The sequence below is a fragment of the Episyrphus balteatus genome, chromosome 3, assembly GCF_945859705.1.
Source record: "Episyrphus balteatus chromosome 3, idEpiBalt1.1, whole genome shotgun sequence".
Lineage (NCBI taxonomy): Eukaryota > Metazoa > Arthropoda > Insecta > Diptera > Syrphidae > Episyrphus > Episyrphus balteatus.
In genome coordinates this window covers 108,693,615-108,715,794 of record NC_079136.1, presented here as the reverse complement: position 1 = coordinate 108,715,794, position 22,180 = coordinate 108,693,615, and the positions used below count along the sequence as shown (strand labels likewise).

Below are 22,180 nucleotides of genomic sequence, written 5' to 3'. Positions count from 1 at the left end.
CATTAATACAAACAAATAAAAAAAATGCTTTAGGTACATGTAAATTGAAAATAGCAGTTTTTAGATTTTCTAAGAACAGTATCTGGATCATAATAATGATTTCTTACGACTTAAGCTGTCATTCCTGAAAATTTCATCCAAATCGATTCAGTGGTTCAGTTTTTATTGAGTTTTTTCCGCACTCCCATACAAATTTCCCCAGTGTGCGCCGGCCGCACCACGACTGCAGCACGTCCGCACTATTTCATTTTGTGCAGCACGTCTGCGCTATTTAATTTTGTATGAAAAAAATTCTATTCTCGTACTTATACAAATGTTTAAGTCGTCTTCAATGTTATTTTGGCTTAAGTAACAACTTGCCAGTTCATGCAAATATGACTTGGTGGTGGAGTGGTTAAAGCGTTGGACTTCTAATTGAAAGTGCTCGGGTTCGAATCTCCTTCTCGTCGGTAGTTTTTTTTTTATTTTTCCAAATTCCAAAATTTTGAATCATGGTGCGGCGAATTTTTCATACAAAATGAAATAGTGCAGGACAAAAATAAAAAAAACTACGATTTTTCAAAAAAGTGGTCACAAAAATGTCTCTTTCATAGGGTGAAAATATTTTTTTTTCGGAATTGTGAAAACAATACTCGAATTCCTCGGAAAATTCTACATCAATTTCATGTATGATTCTCTATTAAATATTGAGACCGAAAAAAGTTGTAGCGACATGAAAAAGTATGAACCAAATTCGCACCCGTGTGCCTGTCACGTCACAAAAAAGAGGTGTGCCTACAGAGGGTTAACCATAACCATTGCTCTTAAGCCAACCATTGTACTTATTTTACTTTCCAAAAGGGCCCCAAATTCTTCTGTGCCCAAGGGCCCCAGGATAGTTGAAGACCGCCCTGTTTGTGGTACCTCAGGAAAATCCTGTTCTCTAGAATGGAATGGGAGTCTATCAGGTGCATTTTCTTTTTTTAAATGACTGCTAATGTCGCTTAGGTTTTTAATTCAATTTGATTAAAATTTAATATTATTCTAAAAATTTTAATAGTGTAACTATGGCCATATTACAATTTAATGCTTTTCATATTATTTTTTAATACATTTCAATTATATTTTAATGCAAGAATATTAAAATGTAATACAACAATATTAAATTCTAATACAGGGGTATTAAAATTCAATACAAGATTTGAATTTAATACCGGCGCACAGTGGTGGCATTTGTATGGGAGAGCGGAAAAAATACGTAAAATCTGAACTATCTAACGGAATTTAATAAAATTTGGCACACATGTTTACATTGAGAAAAAAGTTATTGAAATTTTTTGGATTTTAAAATGACGAAAATGATTTTATTCTCCAAACTATGTATGCCATTTTATTTCTTGTTAAGCAAAGAATTTTTGGAATTTTTTTTTCGAAAATTATAGAAACCATTTTTTTAAATAGTTTTTTTTTTTTTAACAAAAATTTTATAAAATTAAATCCAAATTTATAAGGTATGCTATTCTTAAGATATTATTATTTGATACATAAAAACAAAATTTCAAAAAAAATGTTTCAACCCGTTTTCATAAAACTGATTAAAAAAAAAAAAATATATATATAGCTATATATTAAAATTATGGCACATAATATGAGTTGCTATAAGATTAATTGTTTGAAACATGCACAATACCTGTGTTGTTCAACTTAGGTTCTGAGTTCTTCAACTTAGGTACCTATATATCGTTTGACCCAGAGGGTGCACGATGTGAAGTTCTTCCTTGGTCTGCCAAGAGCCAAAACATTTTCCTGGTTATCACTGTCACTAATTAAGCGAACCACTTAATGGAGCTAAAACAGTAGCCCCTAGTTCTAATTCATTCACTCCTAAACCAAAAATAAGACTAACAAAAATTTTGTTTTTTTATTTAGAAAGCTCAGTAGTAAAATTTTTTGTTTTAACAAACATAAATTAACATGTTATTTTCCATGAGAAATAAATTAATGCAAGAAATTCCATACATTTCAAAACTTAAAGATAAGGTAACTTTGGAGCGCTCTAACTAGTATATTACTTGATATAAATTCCCTAAACTTTGAGAAAACATAGAACAGTTATACAAGTTATGGATTTGTTTATTATATGAACTAAAAAAAACAGTTTTTGTACTTTTTGCTCAATGAAGTGAGCTCTTTTATTGATCAAAGTAAACTCAATTATACATATTTTGTTGGCCCGAAAGAAACCTAATTTTATTGTTATGTTGTTAGTGTTGCTGACTGTAGTACTGCTGACTTCATATTCCTGGAATTCCCACCTGTGGGAACCCTCGCTGCAGTCTGGTCACTGGCTCGTGTTGACTGGGGTCGACAACATGTTGTGTCAGCTAAGTTGTGTCGCGCGTGTTGTTAGCGACGACAACTTATACTGTGATAACTTACATATATATTTGAAAAAATAAATAAAACAAATCCATACTCCAAATTTCGTTTTTACCATTTATTTCCTCAAAATCAATACTGTGGGCGGGTTAATTTTTAATTATAATTAATAATTATTATAATTATAATTATTAAATATTACAAGTATTCAACTTAATACTTGAATAATTTAATTTAATACAAAATATATATAAAAATAATTTTATTATTTTGGAATAATATTTTTTCTATTGCATATTGCTTTAATACAAGAGCTGTATTAAAAAATACTCTAAAATGTTTAACCGTGTAGGAAAAAAAGCCAGATTTTGTATAAAGAATTTGTTGGTGTAGGCTTTACATAGCCGTATTTAGGGGGGGGGGGGGGGGGGTTTGGTGTTTAACCCCCCCCGAAATTTTTTTTCAGAAAATCAAAAGATACCTATATTATAAACATATACAAGTCTAATATGTGCAACACTAAATGATTTGTTTTTGTATTATAGTGATTTGATAACCTATATGAAAATCTCCCTTAAAATCACTACCAATTTTGCATCGTTGCAGAAGCTGTCGATGAAGTTTGTATAAAGGAAAACAAAAATTGTTTGGTCCATTTCAAAGAGTTTTTATCTCTTTGACCATTTCCTTAAGCACTATGTTAACACCTTAAAATGCTCTTTTAAGAACCCTTTAAATACCACAAGTACTTATGCAGGGTTTTTGGTGCCGAGACTAAACTATGCTTTTTCAAAGGGTTTCGGTGGCCGAACTCGAATCCAAAGACGGACTTATTCGATCACATCTCGTTTTTGAAATATTACCCTTAAATCTATTTAAATCTTTCAGACATCTTTTCTACTGTCCGAGATATCTTCAGTTGCTTATTACCCACTTTTGTTCTATGTTAACCTTAAATCCAGTATGTAAGCGAAAATAAATGTATCGATTTATTCAGAGACTGTAGTACCTACCAACGCTAGGAAATAACCTCGAAAACTGGTAAAAAGCGGGATTTTCGATTTTCTAACGGGAATATCTCAAAAACGTGATGTGATAGAATTTTTCTGACTTCGGATTCGAGCTCAGCCTATAGAAAAGTATACCCTGGTTTCTGTAAAAAAAACCTTGTTCACCAGTGTAATTAGCTCATGTCAAACAACTTGGATTATTTAAAATTTTGGTTTTTAAGTATTGCTAATTTCATTTAGAACTCAATAGATAGAATGTACCTGTCTGCTACAAAATTTCGGTGCAAGAAAAAGTCCATTTTTCAATGTTTTATATATTAAATTGTACGAATTATTTTTTTTTATAAAGCCTTGGAATGGTTAAAATTTGTTTCTTAAAAAACATTTTCTTGCTCGCTAACGCTCGCAATTTATATCAACCAACTTATCACTCTTTGTACCTACAAAACTAGAGATGACGCTGAATATTCGGCCATTTTTAAATTCGTTTACCGTAAGCAGCGCTTTTTTAAACTTTTAACTACGAATTCCTCTACTAAAAAATACTTAAAAAGGATATTGGCAAATTTTTCGCTTCTACACAGTTCAAATGACTATTTGATTTAGCGGGATTTAGAATCGACTGCAGTTAGATATTGTTGATACAAAGTATTGTGATTTCTAAAAAAAAAATTCTAAAAAAAAAAGAGGCAAAGAGACATCGCAAAGACTTAAACAGTTTTTGAAAGAAGAAAAACAGTTCTTATAGACAAATTATTTAGAAATAAATTCATCAAAGATTAAAGCATACCCCCAAAAACAGTCAAAATAACGTTTTTTAGCTAACTGTAATATTTCAAAAATGCAAAGTTTTCTGACTCCGGATTCGAGTTCAGCACCGACTTCAGACCAGTGATACAAAAATATATACAATAAGTTTCAAAGAAGTAGCCTTTTAATGATTTAATTTTTGAATGAATTTATCTTCAAAATAAATTATGTAACCCATGAGCAAAAAAAAAAAGGGAGAAAACCTCTTTCTTTTATTATTACAAAACATGATGCATTCTAAGGATCTATTATTTAAGAAGTGAAAAAATACCTGGCAGAAAACTTGAGTTGGCCTTATTTCTTAACAAAAGTTGAAATAGTGAAATAAGGCCAAATCCAAGATGGCCTTATTTCACTTGGCTTAGTACACGGCACCTATAGAAGCTATATGCCCTTGGGCAAAACACACACCAAAAAAAAAAAAAAACAGTATCAAATTAACTTTTTTTAAATATCAGTGAAAAATGGTCTGTAAAATGTGTTCTATGATAATTAAAATATTAAAACAATATTTTTATTATCAGGATGATATTTAAATATCATATTTTTGAATTTTTTTTTAAATTTCATTATCAATTTTTCATATCAATTTCTCATTCCAAATTATTGAAAAATATTAAATAAAAAACTCTTAATGGGTACTAATTTAAAAGCGCTTTGAGTTTTTTCGAAGTAAAATGTATGATTTACTGAGAAAAGTTGATCGGCAATAAGATTTTACTTCAGATATATTGTTTGGGAGAAAATAACAAAACAATTATATCACCTGAAAAAATAATATCACCACTATTTAATAAAGAATATTCAATTTCAGTAATGTTTTGAAAAAGAAAGAAAATACTTAAAATAATAAAAAATAAAAAGAAAGAAATATCATTATTCAGTTGCTATGTACTCTATAATATCTAACTATTTTTATATTTTTGTTTATGAAAATGATTTGAATTTCTAAACTTAAATTAATTAAAATACTTTGAATTCCAAACCTAAACTTATATTAAAACTAAAACTTATTTAACTTAAAATATTATACATATTTGAAATCTTAAACTTTATTAAATCTAATAATTAAATCATTCATATGAATTTTGTGGGATCACTGTACTATCTTTCCAAATATTATTTGATTGCTTATGAACAGGCCCGTAGCCAGAGGAGGGGGGGGCATTGAGGGGCAATGCCCTATCTTAAATTTAAAATGCCCTACCTTGAAAAATGCCCTACCATCAGAAAGGGATTACCTTCAAAACTGCCCTACCTTCAAAAATACTCTTCTTATAAAAATGCCGTACCTTCAATAGTTCCCTGCCTTAAAAGTGCCATACCTTAAAACATTCCCTAGTAATGAAAAGGTCCTACTTTAAAAAATGCTCTAGCTTTTAAAATGCCCTAACTTCAAAAAGGCTGCCCTTATAAAAATGCCCTACCTCCAAAAAAGCTCTAGTTTTAAAAATGGCCAACTTATAAAGATGCCGTAGCTTCAAAATTGCTCCAGCTTTAAAAATTCTCTGCTCAAAAATGCATTACCTTAAAAATGCTCTGTTTATGAAAACGTTCAAAAATTTAAAATCAAAAATGTCCTACTTTTGAAAATGCCATTTTAAAAATATCCTACTTATAAAAGAGGCGTTATGTTTCTCTTTTATGATATTGTAATACGCCGAACAACTGAAGATATCGCAGACAATAAAAAAAATATGGAAAAGATATAAACAGATTTGACAGAAGACAACGATTAAAAAAAAAAAATCCGGTACATTACCGGTACAAAAACAGTAAAAAAAGTTTTTGCATTTTCCAGCACAGCGTTAATATTTCAAAAGCGAAAAAAGAACCTTAATATTTTGACTCCAGATTCGAGTTCAGTGGCACCAGGAAATAAGGCCGCAATAATTTGTGGAGCATTATTTTATTTTGTTTTTGAGGCATAATTTCATTATGAAATAAGGTCCCAAAATAAATTAAACCCCAACACTAATTTTTTGGGGCCTTATTTCATTCTTAATTATTTACATGAAAATGGTAAACTAAATTGTTTTTCAAAAAACTTTTGTGAAATTCCGCTTATCAAGGACCCAGAATTCTCAAAGTTCCGCTTATTCTGGGCCGCTGATGGTTTGCACCAAGGTTATTACATTGAAAAGCAGAATAGCTGACAAAATTGCGCGATTAATCTAAAATAAGGTCATTATAAAAAAGAGATTTATTTCATTTTTCCAAAACAGGGCAAAAGAAATTATTGCCAGATTTTTTACAAAAAAAAAAATTAAATTGGTGCTCAATGTGGATTTCAATAAGAAGAAAAAAAAAACAATGACATAAATTAGATTTCACTATTTGTCAAGGATTACGCTGTGTGACAAAAACTAACATTAGGTAAAAGATTACTTCAATCAAGACTTAGAACATTTTGTCGAACAAAGTAAAGAGGCCTAATTTCTTTCTTCAATATACCCCCAAAATCTGGATTCAGGGCAAACATAAACAATAGGGGTACTTCCGATTCGATGCAAATGGTCTCGCATCGTTGCAAAAGTATAACATTTTCTTATACTTAAACAACCAAATATACAGACTACAATTTTTTTTACACTTTTGTACTTTTGATATATACCTACAAAAAAATACGATATTGCAAAATTTGTCTATTAGTAGTTGTAGTATTAGAAAAATAAAATTTAGAAATTTTACACGTTTCTGTTGCACCGGATCGTGAATACCTACCCCTAATTTTTCTTCATAGTCTAAAAGCCCAGAGCAGATTTTGGGAGTTTTTGGATAACCGAAAATGGGTCATATGTATGTGTAGGTAATAGCGTCCTGATGAAGAATTCGAAAGTCTGGCAGGTTTATTTCACGGCATTCTATGGTTTTTGGGGAGTTGAAAAATGCATTTTTTCCGATTTTTGTGTCGAGTACATAACCACTTAAATTCATATAGAGCCGATAAAGGGCGATACCTTGATTGCAAAAAGTTCGGTCCGTCTAGTAGGGGTAGTGCCGTGATTTAAACGTCTGGCACTAATTTATTTTTTATCTGGAGGTAGTGGTAATTTTTTAAGAGTTACCACCAGACGGTTATACATTTTGCAAAAAATAATATTCTGACTTTTGTATGAAAACCGCTATTTCGGGACTCTTCAAGGACGTTTGGTGGGGGTAGTGCCGTGATTTAAACGTCTGGCACTAATTTATTTTTTATCTGGAGGTAGTGGTGATTTTTTAAGAGCTACCACCAGACGCATATAAATCTTGCAAAAAATAATTTTCCGACTTTTGTATGAAAATTGCTATTTCGCGAATCTTCAAGGACGTCTGGTGGGGGTAATGCCGTGATTTAAACGTCTGGCACCAATTTATTTTTAATCTGGAGGTAGTGGTAATTTTTTAAGAGTTACCACCAGACGGTTATACATCTTGCAAAAAATAATATTCTGACTTTTGTATGAAAATCGCTATTTGGCGACTCTTTAAGGACGTCTGGTGGGGGTAATGCCGTGATTTAAACGTCTGGCACTAATTTTTTTTTATCAATGGGTAGTGGTAATTTTTTAAGAGGTACCACCAGACGGTTATATATCTTGCAAAAAATAATATTCTGACTTTTGTATGAAAATCGCTATTTCGCAAATCTTCAAGGACGTCTGGCAAGGGTAATGCCGCGAATAAAACGTCTGGGACCGAACTTTTTGCAATCAAGGTATCGCCCTTTATCGGCTCTATATGAATTTAAGTGGTTATATACTCGACACGAAAATCGGAAAAAATGCATTTTTCAACTCCCCATAAACCATAGAATGCCGTGAAATAAACCTGCCAGACTTTCGAATTCTTCATCAGGACGCTATTACCTACACATACATATGACCCATTTTCGGTTATCCAAAAACTCCCAAAATCTGCTCTGGGCTCTCGGTCTATCACCTTCGTTCAGCAATTGCAAAAATTCTAGTTTTGTCAACTTTCAACTGACTTGGGAATAGAATAGAATAAAATATTTAGGCCATTTCAGGAACATATAGACCCTGTAAGATCAAGAATTTCAAAAATATTGTTTTTAGCTACATTTTTGCAACTTTGTTATCGATTTAAGTAATACATGTAGTTTTTTATGTCCATATTTTATATTATGTGTAAACTATGATTATTTTCAAATATAACGAGGTACTTTTTATGAGAATGGGTTGAGAACTGAATGAGAAAACAAAAGTTTAACTATTATACCAATCCCCTACCTGATAAGACCGTTGCCCTACCTTAAATTCAAGTCTGGCTACGGGCCTGCTTATGAACACATCTTAACTTAAGGAGGAAATAAAATTATAGAAAAGTTTTCTCATTGCTGATTGATCACCCACTCAACAAATTCGTCTTTAATTTCGCTCAGACAAATCAATTATAGATATTTAATAAGTACTTTCTCATAGTTAAAAACTATTAGACCGAGAGCCGGCAGCATATTTTGGCAGTTTTGATATAACCGAAATTCGAGTATGCACATATCTAGATATGCACCACAGTATGTCAACGGAAAAAGTCTGGCAGTGATCTTTTTCAGCTTTCCCTTGCCAGACGCATCCAAAGTGCAGCAAAAAATCAACTTTTGGCGTTTTGGTATAACCGAATAAATGATACACCAAAAAATCATAAAAAATCCCCTGATTTCGAAACTGTGGGTACCGCAAGTTTCTTTTTCAGCTTTCCCCCCGCCAGACCGCTTTAAATCATTTTTAAGTGCATTTTTCTATAATAAAAACCTAATTACTTATTTTCTGTTAGGTATAACCGAATGATGGTAACAAATTAATATTCTATGTCTATTCCAGGTCTAGAAAATATAATTTTTAGCCAGCTATTTTTCAGCCTTCCCTCTGCCAGACGCATCCAAAGTGCAGTCAAAAATCAACTTTTGGCGTTTTGCTAGGTATAAACCAAATAAATGATACACCAAAAAATCATAAAAATCCCCTGATTTCAAAAATGTGGGTAACAGAAGTTTTTTTCAGCTTTCGCCCCGCCAGACCGCTTTGAAACATTTTGAAATGCATTTTTCTAATAAAAAACCTAATAGCTTATTTTCTGTTGGGTATAACCGTATGATGGTAACAAACAAAAATTCTATGTCTATTCCCGGTTTAGAAAATATAAGTTTAAGTCAGATATTTTTCAGCCTTCCCTCTGCCAGACGCCGTTAAAGGTTTCCCAAACAGGTTTTTCCATACAAAAAACACCTAGTTTTGTTTTTTTCTTATAAAATTGAAATAATATTTTTTTGTTTAGAGTAACCATATGATGGCCAATTATTAACTTTCTCTGCCTTTTCCTGATTTAGAAAATATAAGTTTAAGCCAGTTTTGTTTCAGCCTTCCCTCTGCCAGACGCCCTAAAAGGTATCTCAATAGTACGGGAAAGTTAGATTTTGCTATATGGGGGTCTGGGAAAAAATCCGAAATGCATTTTGACTTCAGGGCTCGAAAGAGCATAAACCCAGGGATCGAAAGAGTCTAAAATCACATTTTGTACAATCGCACCAAGAGTCATTTGGCCGCCATTTTTTTTTTTTTTTTATAAAAATTTTAGTTTTTCACATAACTCGCGTATTGTTGAACCTACAGAAAAACAATGTATGACAAACTTGAAATAATTTAATTTTCATATAGCAAAATCTAACTTTCCCGTACTATTGAGATACCTTTTAGGGCGTCTGGCAGAGGGTAGGCTGAAACAAAACTGGCTTAAACTTATATTTTCTAAATCAGGAAAAGGCAGAGAAAGTTAATAATTGGCCATCATATGGTTACTCTAAACAAAAAAATATTATTTCAATTTTATAAGAAAAAAACAGAAACTAGGTGTTTTTTGTATGGAAAAACCTGTTTGGGAAACCTTTAAGGGCGTCTGGCAGAGGGAAGGCTGAAAAATATCTGGCTTAAACTTATATTTTCTACACTGAACCAAATCCTTACGTAAATACAACGAAAAAATTCGTTGAGCCAACGAAAATTTAATTAATTTTCAGCCGATGAAAAATTTAATTGGCTCAACGAAATGGCTTTCATACGTTAATGAAGAACTTCATCAATTAACGAAAACTTTCGTATTTTAATGAAATTTTTTATAAAAATTTTTGATCGAGAATCAATGAATTTTTACATCACTTTACGAAATTTTTTCATCAATTAACGTAAAATTTAATTAAAACTTTCGTAAGCTAACGAAGTTTTTCGTAAATTTTATGAATATTTTAATTAAATTACGAAAAAATATTCGTTAGCTAACGAAACTTTTCGTTGTATTAATAATTTTTTTAGTAGTTTATTTTACATTCTTTTCGTAGAGTAACGAATTTTTTCGTTAACCTACGAATTTTTTCATTCATTTTTCTTTTTATAAATATTAAATTGGACCTGTTAAATCATTGATTTAATAGTCCAAACAAAAAATTGGCGTTTATCCCGGTGGAACTCACTTGGACTCATCAGTTGACTGACTTATCGTGAGACACCTTGTCAATACGCAAATATTGTTTATATTCAGCTCTACTTAAATGGATTTTTAAACAAAAACCTAATGTGAACTATATCCAACAAGATTAAATTTTCAATATTAAAACAGAAATGCACACAAGTCTACCTTTTTTTTGTTTTTTTTTTTTGTAAGGCAACGATTTTTTTTCGTTAACTGATGTATTTTTTCATAAGTCAATGTAATATTTCATTAGTTTATGAATATATAAGTTTATGAATATTTTCGTTAGTTAATATTGAATTTCATAAGTTAATGAATTTTTTCGTTACTTAATTAAAACTTAATTAAAAATTCTTATTTTTATTCTTTAAAATGAGTATGAAATTTTTCGTTAATTGATGAATCTTTTCATTGAATTGGATTTTTTGGCACTAAAAAGGGAGAAAAAGTGTATGAAACGTTTTCATTAATTGATGAAGGTTTTCATATTACGAAAAATTACATATTTTCGTTGAGCCAACGAAAGTTTCGTTGGGCCAACGAAAATGTAGTGTATGAAAGGATTTTCGTAATTTTACGAAATTTATTATTTTCAGTGTAAACCGGGAATAGACATAGAATTTTTGTTTGTTACCATCATACGGTTATACCCAACAGAAAATAAGCTATTAGGTTTTTTATTAGAAAAATGCATTTCAAAATGTTTCAAAGCGGTCTGGCGGGGCGAAAGCTGAAAAAAACTTCTGTTACCCACATTTTTGAAATCAGGGGATTTTTATGATTTTTTGGTGTATCATTTATTTGGTTTATACCTAGCAAAACGCCAAAAGTTGATTTTTGACTGCACTTTGGATGCGTCTGGCAGAGGGAAGGCTGAAAAATAGCTGGCTAAAAATTATATTTTCTAGACCTGGAATAGACATAGAATATTAATTTGTTACCATCATTCGGTTATACCTAACAGAAAATAAGTAATTAGGTTTTTATTAGAAAAATGCACTTAAAAATGATTTAAAGCGGTCTGGCGGGGGGAAAGCTGAAAAAGAAACTTGCGGTACCCACAGTTTCGAAATCAGGGGATTTTTTATGATTTTTTGGTGTATCATTTATTCGGTTATACCAAAACGCCAAAAGTTGATTTTTTGCTGCACTTTGGATGCGTCTGGCAAGGGAAAGCTGAAAAAGATCACTGCCAGACTTTTTCCGTTGACATACTGTGGTGCATATCTAGATATGTGCATACTCGAATTTCGGTTATATCAAAACTGCCAAAATATGCTGCCGGCTCTTAGACTATATAATAAACTACAACGTAAAATCATATCAAAATTGATATTTTAAGGGGGTGCCTATTGTTTCGCCTTTTTTACTTCGATTTCTTTTATTTCGTTTTTGACACAATTTTTTTTTATTAGTTCGCCATCCTTTATTTGGGTTTTCGTTTACTTCGTATTTCGATCACTTCGCCCAACTATAACTTCGCCTTGTGTCTTCTTGATTTTTATTTATTTCGCATTTTCATCATTGTATATATATTTCCATAGTACTATCATGAAGTAAAACGATCCTAGGAAATCTAGTGGTGACTTGAAAAAGCAGAATTTGTATGAAAAAACCACACTGAGCGCCACCTCAAAAAAGTGGCGACATCAACTAATACTAAATTCGACTTCATGATAGTACTATAGAAATATATATACAATGATTTTCATTACAAGTCCAATGAGTTGTTTCGCCAAGGTTCATTTCGCTTTTAGTTTATTTTGGCATCTGGTTATTCCGTCTTCAGTTTTGTGGATTGTTTTGGGTTTTGAAGACTTTTGGATTAAAGATAAGCAAATCCTTATAATATAAGAGATCTTTTACCTTAAATTGTAACGAATTCGTTGTTTTTTTCTTTTTTGGGCATATTTAAAATTAACAGGCACTCAAAATGACGCGAATTATTCGCCACCATTTGTTTCGCCATTTTTTTGTGGATGTTAATAGCCTAAGGGCGTTAAAACTCGCGCGAATTTTAACGCCCTTAGGCTATTAACATCCACAAAAAATGCGCGAAACAAATGGTGGCGAAATAATTAAAGTCCAAGTGAACTAAAGGCGACTTAATTCCAAAACGAAATAATGAAAAAACGAAGTGATCAATAACAAAATAAACTAAAAACGAAGTCATAAGAAAACGGAGTATAAGTTTGTCGAAATAAGGAAAAACGAAATAAATAAAAAAACTAAACAACAAAAATACGAAACAATAAAACAGCGAATCGACTTAGACGAAACAACCAAAAACCGAAATAAGAAAAGCGAAACAAACCATACCCATTTTAAGGCTTTGGCTGCCATGTTGTACGTTTTCGTGCGACAATGGGCACGTTCAGGAAATATTAGGGACTATATATTTTTTTTTTTTTTTTTCACTTCAGATTCTTTAATGTAGTCAGCTTAGAGCAAGCTGTATACTACTATCAGAGGGTTCATCATTAGTGCATGTGTTAGTAGTTAGTAGGACAAAAACAATTAAATACTATCCACATGCACAATATACAATTAATATTAGCTAAAAATGATATACTAACATATTTACAATTTAAAAATCTAATTAAAACATTAACTGACAATCACGTCTGTGGAGCAATGCATTGCAATGGTTCGAAATAAAGTTTTTAATTTCATCTTGCTCATATTAAAGTCAATATCGTTTAAATTATAAAGTTTGCTCATTCGGTTAAGAGGCTCGTTTATACCATAGTTTGTTCTATGAAAGTCAATATGTAAGAGTTCAAATCTTCGTAGGTGGTGGATCCTCCCGGATAGTTAAAGCCAAGGCAACCTAATAAGTCAGGAGCGTCAAGTTGGCCATTAATTAGTTGATGAAAGAATATAATATCGTTATTGACACGCCTTTGTTGCAAAGTTTGCATGTTTAAAAGTTGAATCCGCTGATAGTAAGGTGGTAAGTTGTAAGGATCTGTCCAAGGTAGACCCTTCAGAGCAAAGCGTATGAAATTATGTTGGATTGATTCTATACGATTCTTATGAACCTCATAAAAAGGACTCCATACTTGGGAAGCGTACTCGAGGTGGGGTCGAACGTAGCAGTTGTATAAAGAAAGTGTGACAAATGGATCGTCAAATATATTTAGTCAACGTCATTTTCTGAACGGAAATTTGAGTAAATTGACTAAATTTGTTTGGATATGATGCTATTGTCAAATTTCGAAATTTACTTAAGTATTTTACCGATCGCATGGGGAAGACACCAAATTTCACTTAACTTTAATGAAAAAATAATATTAATTATAACCGATAATGCGCTTTTTACTCGTTTTTCACACAAATAAATTTAATTTTGCTAAATTAATTCTTTAATAAAAAACAATCTGCTGTCATGTTGACAAAAAAAACTTTCCTAAATTTGTATAGGGAAAATTTTCTTGCCTAACTTTCCAATAAAATTACATAAATTGGAAAGATTTTTTTTTACAGCTGACCAATCAGAGACCGAGAAATTACCTAAATATTTAGTGCCTAACGTTTCTGAACCTGCCCAATCAATATGAAATATCATGGCACTTAAAAGCTTGGCAGTTGGACGACTTTTGTCACTCAAAAATGTTAATTCGATAGCTGTTATTATCAAATTTTTCCTTTCGAACCCAATCTATGAAAATCAATATTAAAAAATGTTTTTTTTCAGTATTATCGTGTCAAACTTTTTATAGAACAATAATAATGTATGCTACTTCTTCTAAGCCAGAACACAAAACACTTTCTGGATTAACATTTTTTATATCTTTTTTTCATACACTGAGGGAAAAGCCACCATAAAAGAACGCAAAATCAATGAAAACCACATTGATTTAACTATTGTTCGGAATGATTTTGCGTTGAAGATGAACATTTTAAAACCAACGTAGAAATAAGGCTAATTTCTTGTGAAAGAAAGACGTTTCAACTTCAATTTTTTTCCCTCAGTGTATATAAAAAAAAATTGTAAAAACAAAAAAAAAATGTGGATTTCAGTCCCTTTTTCGAAAAAAAAAAAATTAAAAGTATGATATTTGACTAACTTTTTGTACTAATCCAATAACTAGGCATTATTATCTTTCAATTAAGCCATCGAAACCTAAAAAATTATTTAATGGAATATTTTTACGAATTTTCAAAGAAATGTTACAAACTTAGCCATGGTATTGTTAAGAAAACTTAAAAAAATAGGTCTTAGCGACAGATTTATGCTATGGATATCTTCATATCTAAAAGATAAGTTATATAGTGTTGTCTTAAGAGTGAACGTTATAAATGTTTTACAGTTAACTCCGGTGTTCCTCAGGGTAACCATCTTGGTCCGTCAAATCAAATTAACTTGCCACCTTACGCTCAACGTATTAAACTAATAAATCTTCCATCTCTAACTAGTCACAGAGCGTATCTACAACTTTGTTTTATTGTCGGGATAATCAATGGATCGATTTCAGCTTCATCGATCCTTTGTCGATTGAATTTCATTGCTAGTCAGTATAGTTTGAGTAGGCAGTTGCCAATTTCTAACATTTACAGTAGATCAAACTACGGTGCTAATAGTCTTTTAAATCTTTTAATTAATATTTACAATAAAAATTCAAATATAAATAACTGCAGCTATGACAATGTTAAATCACTAAACTTTAGAAAAATATTCTTTATTCAAAATAATCCATAATGTACCTTCGTTAGATGTAAATTTTTCTTTTATTTTTCTTTTGTAATATTGTAATAATGTAATGTATAATATATAATTATAATTTTAGTTTTTAAGAAAAATGTAACTATATATCGTTAGTATTTAACGAAATAAACTAAACTGAATTAAACTGAGAGTAACGCTGTTAGCGAAAGGGTTAAAAACCATAGATAATATATTAACAACTTAAATATTTTTACTTTCTAATTTTTCTATAAATAATTTTTGATAAATATATAATTTTAAATTTAACTCTTAAGTGTTGCTATTTGTTGTATCTTTTATAGGACTCCCTAACAAATCTTACCTCCTCATGGAATCAGAGATCGATTTGAGAGTGATAGATGAAAACTCAACTCAGATTACAATAGAAGAGAATCTCATTGGGCAGAGTATTATTCCGTCAAATTTACTTGCATTTGCTGGTCCTATTCTAGATCTGACACGCTGGATCAACGACTCTCTTGTTAAGAATTGTAAAAATGATCATGGAGCTTATCTTTTAGAGACTTGCCCAGATTTCTTGACATTCGTCGAAGATTGGGATACTGAAAAGCACGTCTACGATTCTATGAAAGTTCTTGAACAATTAAAACTTAATCGATTAGGTCATATGATGAATTTCGAAATGTTTCAGAAAACTGAGACCAAAGCTAATATAACGAATGAGAAAATAACTGATCTTCGCGAAATAGCTTCACAAAACTTCATTACAAATGTCACCACGTATTACCATTACAACAATGGGAATGATACGAGACACGAGATGAAGTCTAAATTCGGCCAGGTCTTTAACTGTCAATATGTTGATGGAAACAACAAGCGTTATCCATTCCTTTTCGATGGGGAATCAGTGATGTTTTGGAGGATTAAACCAGATCCTTGGATTGCTGCTGGAATGACAGCTGCAGCGCTAGGAGTGCTGATTAGTTTGGCGATATTGGTTTTTATAATCACTCGCATTTCATTGGGTGACGTTTTTGAAGGCAATCCCGTAACATCGATACTGCTCCTGCTATCTCTGGTCCTACTCTTCAGCTCCTATGTTCCTTTTTCAATGGAATATGCATCTGATCACCGAAATTCTCATGTGACTTTTGAAGATGCATCGACCTTGAACACTCTATGTGCAATTAGAGTGTTTATTCTGACGCTGAGTTATTGCATGACTTTCTCATTGTTACTTTGTCGAGCTCTTATGCTTGCTTCTATTGGTTCCGAAGGAGGTTTCTTATCCCATGTAAATGGTTATATTCAGGGAGTGATTTGTATTTTTAGTACATTAGTTCAAGTGGGAATGTCAACACAGCTGATAATTGTGATGCATATTGCAAACGAGAGTGTTTCGTGTGAGAACATGTATTACGGGAATTGGCTTTGGGCCCTCCTCGCTTATGACTTCATATTATTGGTCTTCCTCGTTTGCATGATACCGTTTGTCTACCGGTCACAAAGGAATTATCGCGAAGGGATTCTTCTAGTTATCGGAGCTATTTTAATCTTTATTATCTGGTGCACATGGATAACCATGAGCTTCTTCGGAGATGAATGGAGAGATGCTGCTTTAGCAATGGGACTTCAAGCCACAGGATGGGCGATTCTGACAGGAATCATGATTCCAAGAACTTTCCTAATTGTGCGGGGGATCGAGCGATCCGATATAGCACAGGCACTTCCTTCTTTAACATCATTAGCTTTTGCACAGAACAACCAGTACTCATCTGAACAGGTTTGTAGGAACAACGAAGAAAAAATAATAAATAATAAAAATTATTTTTACTTTATGCCTTGTATATATAAACTATATAGCCCAGTAATTTTAGTCATTTTTAAGCCCAATCTGCGAAAAAATTCCTACTGGGCTGAATTTTGGTATACAGCTTAATGGCGACTTTGTTATGAAGATGTGAAAAATCGACATTGATATCGTGTCCACGTTAAGAGTTATAGGGGTCAAAAGGTCACGAAAAGTTTTTCGCAAATATCTCGCGACCTATTGATCGGAGGTCATCAGAGGTTATATAAAAATTGATGGTCGTGAAATTATCTACAACATATGCCCAGCACATTTTTCTGTAAGATGAACCGTTTCGCGAGTAGAGTGCAGAGAAGGTGACTAGATTGCACTCACATACGAAAAAATTCAAATTTTTGGTTTATTTTGCTCGATTTTTGAGGTTTTTACCGAAGTAGCTTAAATTTTTTTAGTTTTATTAACTTATCTTATTACGTAAATACGGATTAACTAAAAAAAATAAAAATGTACACATTGGGATAAAAAATATTATGCAAAAGGGGGAACCACGTTTTTTGGAAATGTTGTATGTTTCCCTTTTTTGTACAATAAGTGCCTTCATTGTTAGAACACACTTTTTAAACATGGTTCAATTTTAGTTTTGAGCTTGTTATCAATTTTCCAAACATGAATTCCATAGAAAAGAGCTTCTCAAGAGAAAAGTTGCAGAATACCTTATAACAGTACAAAATTAGCTGCTGAAAAAGCTTAATGGTAATTTAAGGTTTATACCAAGTACTATATAGTCCGGTCAATTTAGACATCCGAGGTTACATTAATTCACAGCAAGCTGAAATTTGGTAGGATTGTTGAAAACAACATCATAAATTAGAAGAAAAAAGTTGCTTCATCAGCATGCAAACATTGAAAAATTAAACACTGTTAGAAATTCGAGCGATTGGTGGAAATTGGCAAATAAATTGAAAAGTACCTCGCATAAAAAGAGAAGCATTCTTCAGATTGTTGATTTTTATAATCATTTTAAAGCCCTATTATCACCTCCTGAATGTGAACAAATTTCATGGGCTATGACAGAGATAACAGACCCTTTTCTTGACTCACCCTTTGAGATGTGGGAGCTTTCATATGTACTGCAAAAAGCTAAACTTAAGAAGGCACCTGGCAAGGACAGAATCAGTTATGAGTTTTACAAAAATGCTCCATCCTGTTTTTTAAAAGAAGTACTTGCCTTGCTTAACAAAATATTTCTCACCGGTGAAATTCCAATCTCTTTTCGGAGTTCAATAATTACGCCTTTATTCAAAAAAGGTGATCCTAATAATTGTGAAAATTATAGAGGGCTTTCCCTTTTAGATACATTATACAAAATTTTCACGGGGCTTATCCTAAATAGAATAAACGGCTGGATAGATGAGAATGATATTTTATGTGAGTTTCAAGCTGGCTTTCGATCTGGCTACTCAACAATCGACAACATTTTTAATTTAACAAGCATCGTCCATTTAAATAAAAAAAGGAAGAAAAATACATATGTTTTTTTTGTTGATTTTTCATGTGCGTTTGATCTGATACCACGTAATTCACTTTTTTATAAGCTGTCTTGTTTAGGTTTGTCAACAAAAATTATAACTATTCTACAATTACTTTATAAAGAAACAATTTGCCAGGTTTGGGATGGAATCTCTCTTTCTGACTTCTTTGAAGTTAAAGTTGGTGTAAAGCAAGGATGTCTACTCAGTCCAATGTTATTTAGCCTCTACTTGAATGACTTGCATTTACATTTACCAGGAGGTATAAGTGTCGAAGATATAGTTGTGAAAGTATTATTATATGCCGATGACCTCGTTATCATCTCTGATTCCACTATCGAACTTCAAAATATGATTGATTCTTTATTCAGTTACTGTACGTTGTGGGGTTTAAAAATGAACATCAACAAATCTAAAATATTGGTGTTTAGAACAGGTACTAGAATTTCTAGCAATCTTAGCTGGAAATATGGTTCGGATCGGATTGAAATCGTGAATGATTACAAGTATCTAGGGGTAACTCTGAATTATAACCTATCCTTCAATAAACACTTAGACTTAAAGCTTACAATGTCCAAAAGCACAATCATCTCAACTTGGTCAAAATATATTCATAACCCAAATATCTGTTTCTCGAATAAGCTAAAAATTTTTGACACCGCAGCCCGTTCCATTATGCTATACGGCGCTCAAATTTGGGGATCTAAACAATTTGACCAAGTGGAAAAACTGTTCAGGTTCTTCATGAAACAAATGTTAAAGCTACCCAACAACACCCCCAACTACATGTTACACTTGGAAACTGGCTTGAAAACTCAATTTCTCCGAACGCTCTCTCTGCATTTCGACTATGTCAATAAAGTACTTCAATACCCTAGTAGAAGATTACCTCGAATCCTTGCACAAGAAACAATTGTACAGAAAACGTTTTGGGTTTCAGATTGGATAAACTTAGGTGAAATGCTTAACATTGAAATAGACCTTTCTACCTCATCTTTCAATAACCTTCATAGTATTTTATTGATAGCACTAGAAGCTAGAGAACATGAAAATCACATTGCAGATGCTAAGGGCTCTCAGAACTATAATATTACACCTTACTTTATAGATGAAAACTCTCCCTACCTGGTGAGCTTAATTCTTAAAGCTAGAGGTGGTTTATTAAATATTAATGCTAGAGCATTTAAAAAAGATACACTGGGAATCTGTTCAATATGTAATATGGATGAAGTGGAAAACACATATCACCTAATTGGCAGATGCCCGATTTATAAAAATACGAGACTAGCCTGTTTTGGAAAAGAATCTTTGCCCATTGAAGAATTTTATAATGTGTTAAATGGTAGTAACTTCTCTTCCCTTTACAACTTTTTATCTTACTCACTAAAATATAGATCTTTGTTAATAAATGAATTTGCTTAAAGCAATGAAAAACATTTTTAAAAAATATTAAGTATGAACTGATGAAAAATTTGTGATAATAAATTTAAATAAATTATTTAAATATTACATTCCATATTTATTATTGTACCTATTGTTAATATAAATATTACAAATCTCATTTTAAATTTATAAAAATATTAAGTTAAAATATCTACAAATGTATAAGTTAACGTATACGTTACCTATAGTATATTTAAATTTGAATTTATAACGCCAATCTGACAGACAACAAAAACATGTTATGTCAAAACATTGTATTATTACATTAAGATTTTTATTACTCTTGTTATATTAATTGTAAAATGAAAACTAAATAAAATCTTTTCTAATCTAATCTACATCATAAATTAAATTTTTAAAGCCCTCATCGATCCGAGGCCTGGAAAAAAATTTACGGGGGGTCAAAGGTCACAAAAGTCTTATCAAAAAATTTTCAATGCAAGAATTGTAGACCAGATTATTATATATAAAAAGTGTCATGACATTTTTTTCCTAAGACCCACCGTTTCTTAGGTATAACGATTCAAATAGTTGAAGTTGAGTTGAAATCGGCCTATTCTGAAAAAATAACTCCCAACTGAAAAGTTACTGAAATTTAATTATTTTTTTAGCTTGAATTTCGTTCTTCAATGGTTAAGAATATGTGGAAAGCAAAAAAAAATGGAAATTTTCACTATTTTTCCGATTGGAGCCTTTCTCTCGAAACCATTTCCCTGGGAATTTTTGTTTAGAATAGGTCTGAATATATACATTATACAGGGTGTCCGATAAAGAATGGACAACCCTAAAACGGCTGATAGTTACACTTATGACTGTTCTAAAAACAGATAGAAAAAAGTTCTATCGCAACCAGTTCATAAAATATTGGCTTTTTTTCGTTCAGTGTATTTTAAATTTTATCATCTTATTTCGTTCACAACAACCACGAATGAATGAATTATATTTATTTCTTTTTTTTTATAATTTTCTACAATAATTGGATGAGTACATAAACACTTTAAAAATTTCATAGCTATTGCACATTTTCCTTAAAAAAATTTGAAATCTGTTTTTTGATGCAAAATGTGAAGAAAGTATGTTATGAAAAATTTTAAACACCTGTGTGTGGTATAAAATAAATCTATATAAACCTAGGTGGCCAACTTTCTTAAAAATATTCCCCTTAGATGAGAATGTTTTTACGAAAGTTGGCCACCTAGGTTTCCATAGAGTTATTTATACCACAGGTGTTAAACATTTTCATAAAATACCTTTTTTACATTTTGCTTCGAAAAACAGATTTCAATTTTTTTTTAAGGAAAATGTGCAATAGCTATGAAATTTTTAAAGTGTTTATGCACTCATTTAGTTATTGTAGAAAATTATAAAAAAAAGAAATGAATAAAATTCATTCATTCGTGGTTGTAGTGAACGAAAACATAAGATGATAAATTTAAAATACACTGAACGAAAAGAAGCCAATATTTTATGAACTGGTTGCGATAGAACTTTTTTTCTATCTGGTTTTAGAAGAATCTTAAGTGTAGCTCACAGCCGTTTTAGGGTTGTCCATTCTCTATCGCACACCCTGTATATATTCAGACCTATTCTAAACAAAAATTGCCAGGGACATGGTTTCGGGAGGAGGGTCCTAGGAAAAAAAGTGTCATAACACTTTTTATATATACTGCCGTACTAAGCAAAAAGGGTGTATGGGCCAAAAATCCAAAATTGAGTTAAGGGTATATTTGACTTCCCGAAACAATGCCTCATTTATATGTTAACTAAAAACATCGCATTTCCAATTCCAAGTGGCTCAAAATAGTCAATGAAGATGAGGACAACGATATTACTTCGCTGTTTTCCCTAATAGAAAAATGCATTTTTTTCTAACACTAGGAATTAAAAAAAACATTTTTTTAAAGATTTGGGAAGCTTGAATATTATATTATTATTGTGTAAAAGAAAATATATATTTCCTACTACAAGTTGCTCAAAATAACTTTTGAAACTGAGCACATATACAATTGTACAATTGTACAATTCTCAACTCTTTCCTATTTCAGTAAAATGCATTTATCTCAAAACTACAAAAATGGATATG

General features: G+C 31.5%; 1 protein-coding gene across 1 annotated transcript in view; it reads left to right on the top strand.

Moving 5' to 3' along the window:
- LOC129915683 (protein bride of sevenless) overlaps positions 1-22,180 on the top strand; it is a 36,907-nt gene that overhangs the window by 13,691 nt on the left and 1,036 nt on the right. Inside the window, exon 5 of the mRNA XM_055995340.1 lies at positions 15,657-17,098. Within this exon, the coding sequence (XP_055851315.1) occupies positions 15,657-17,098 (1,442 nt within the window). The remainder of the gene's footprint in view (positions 1-15,656; positions 17,099-22,180) is intronic.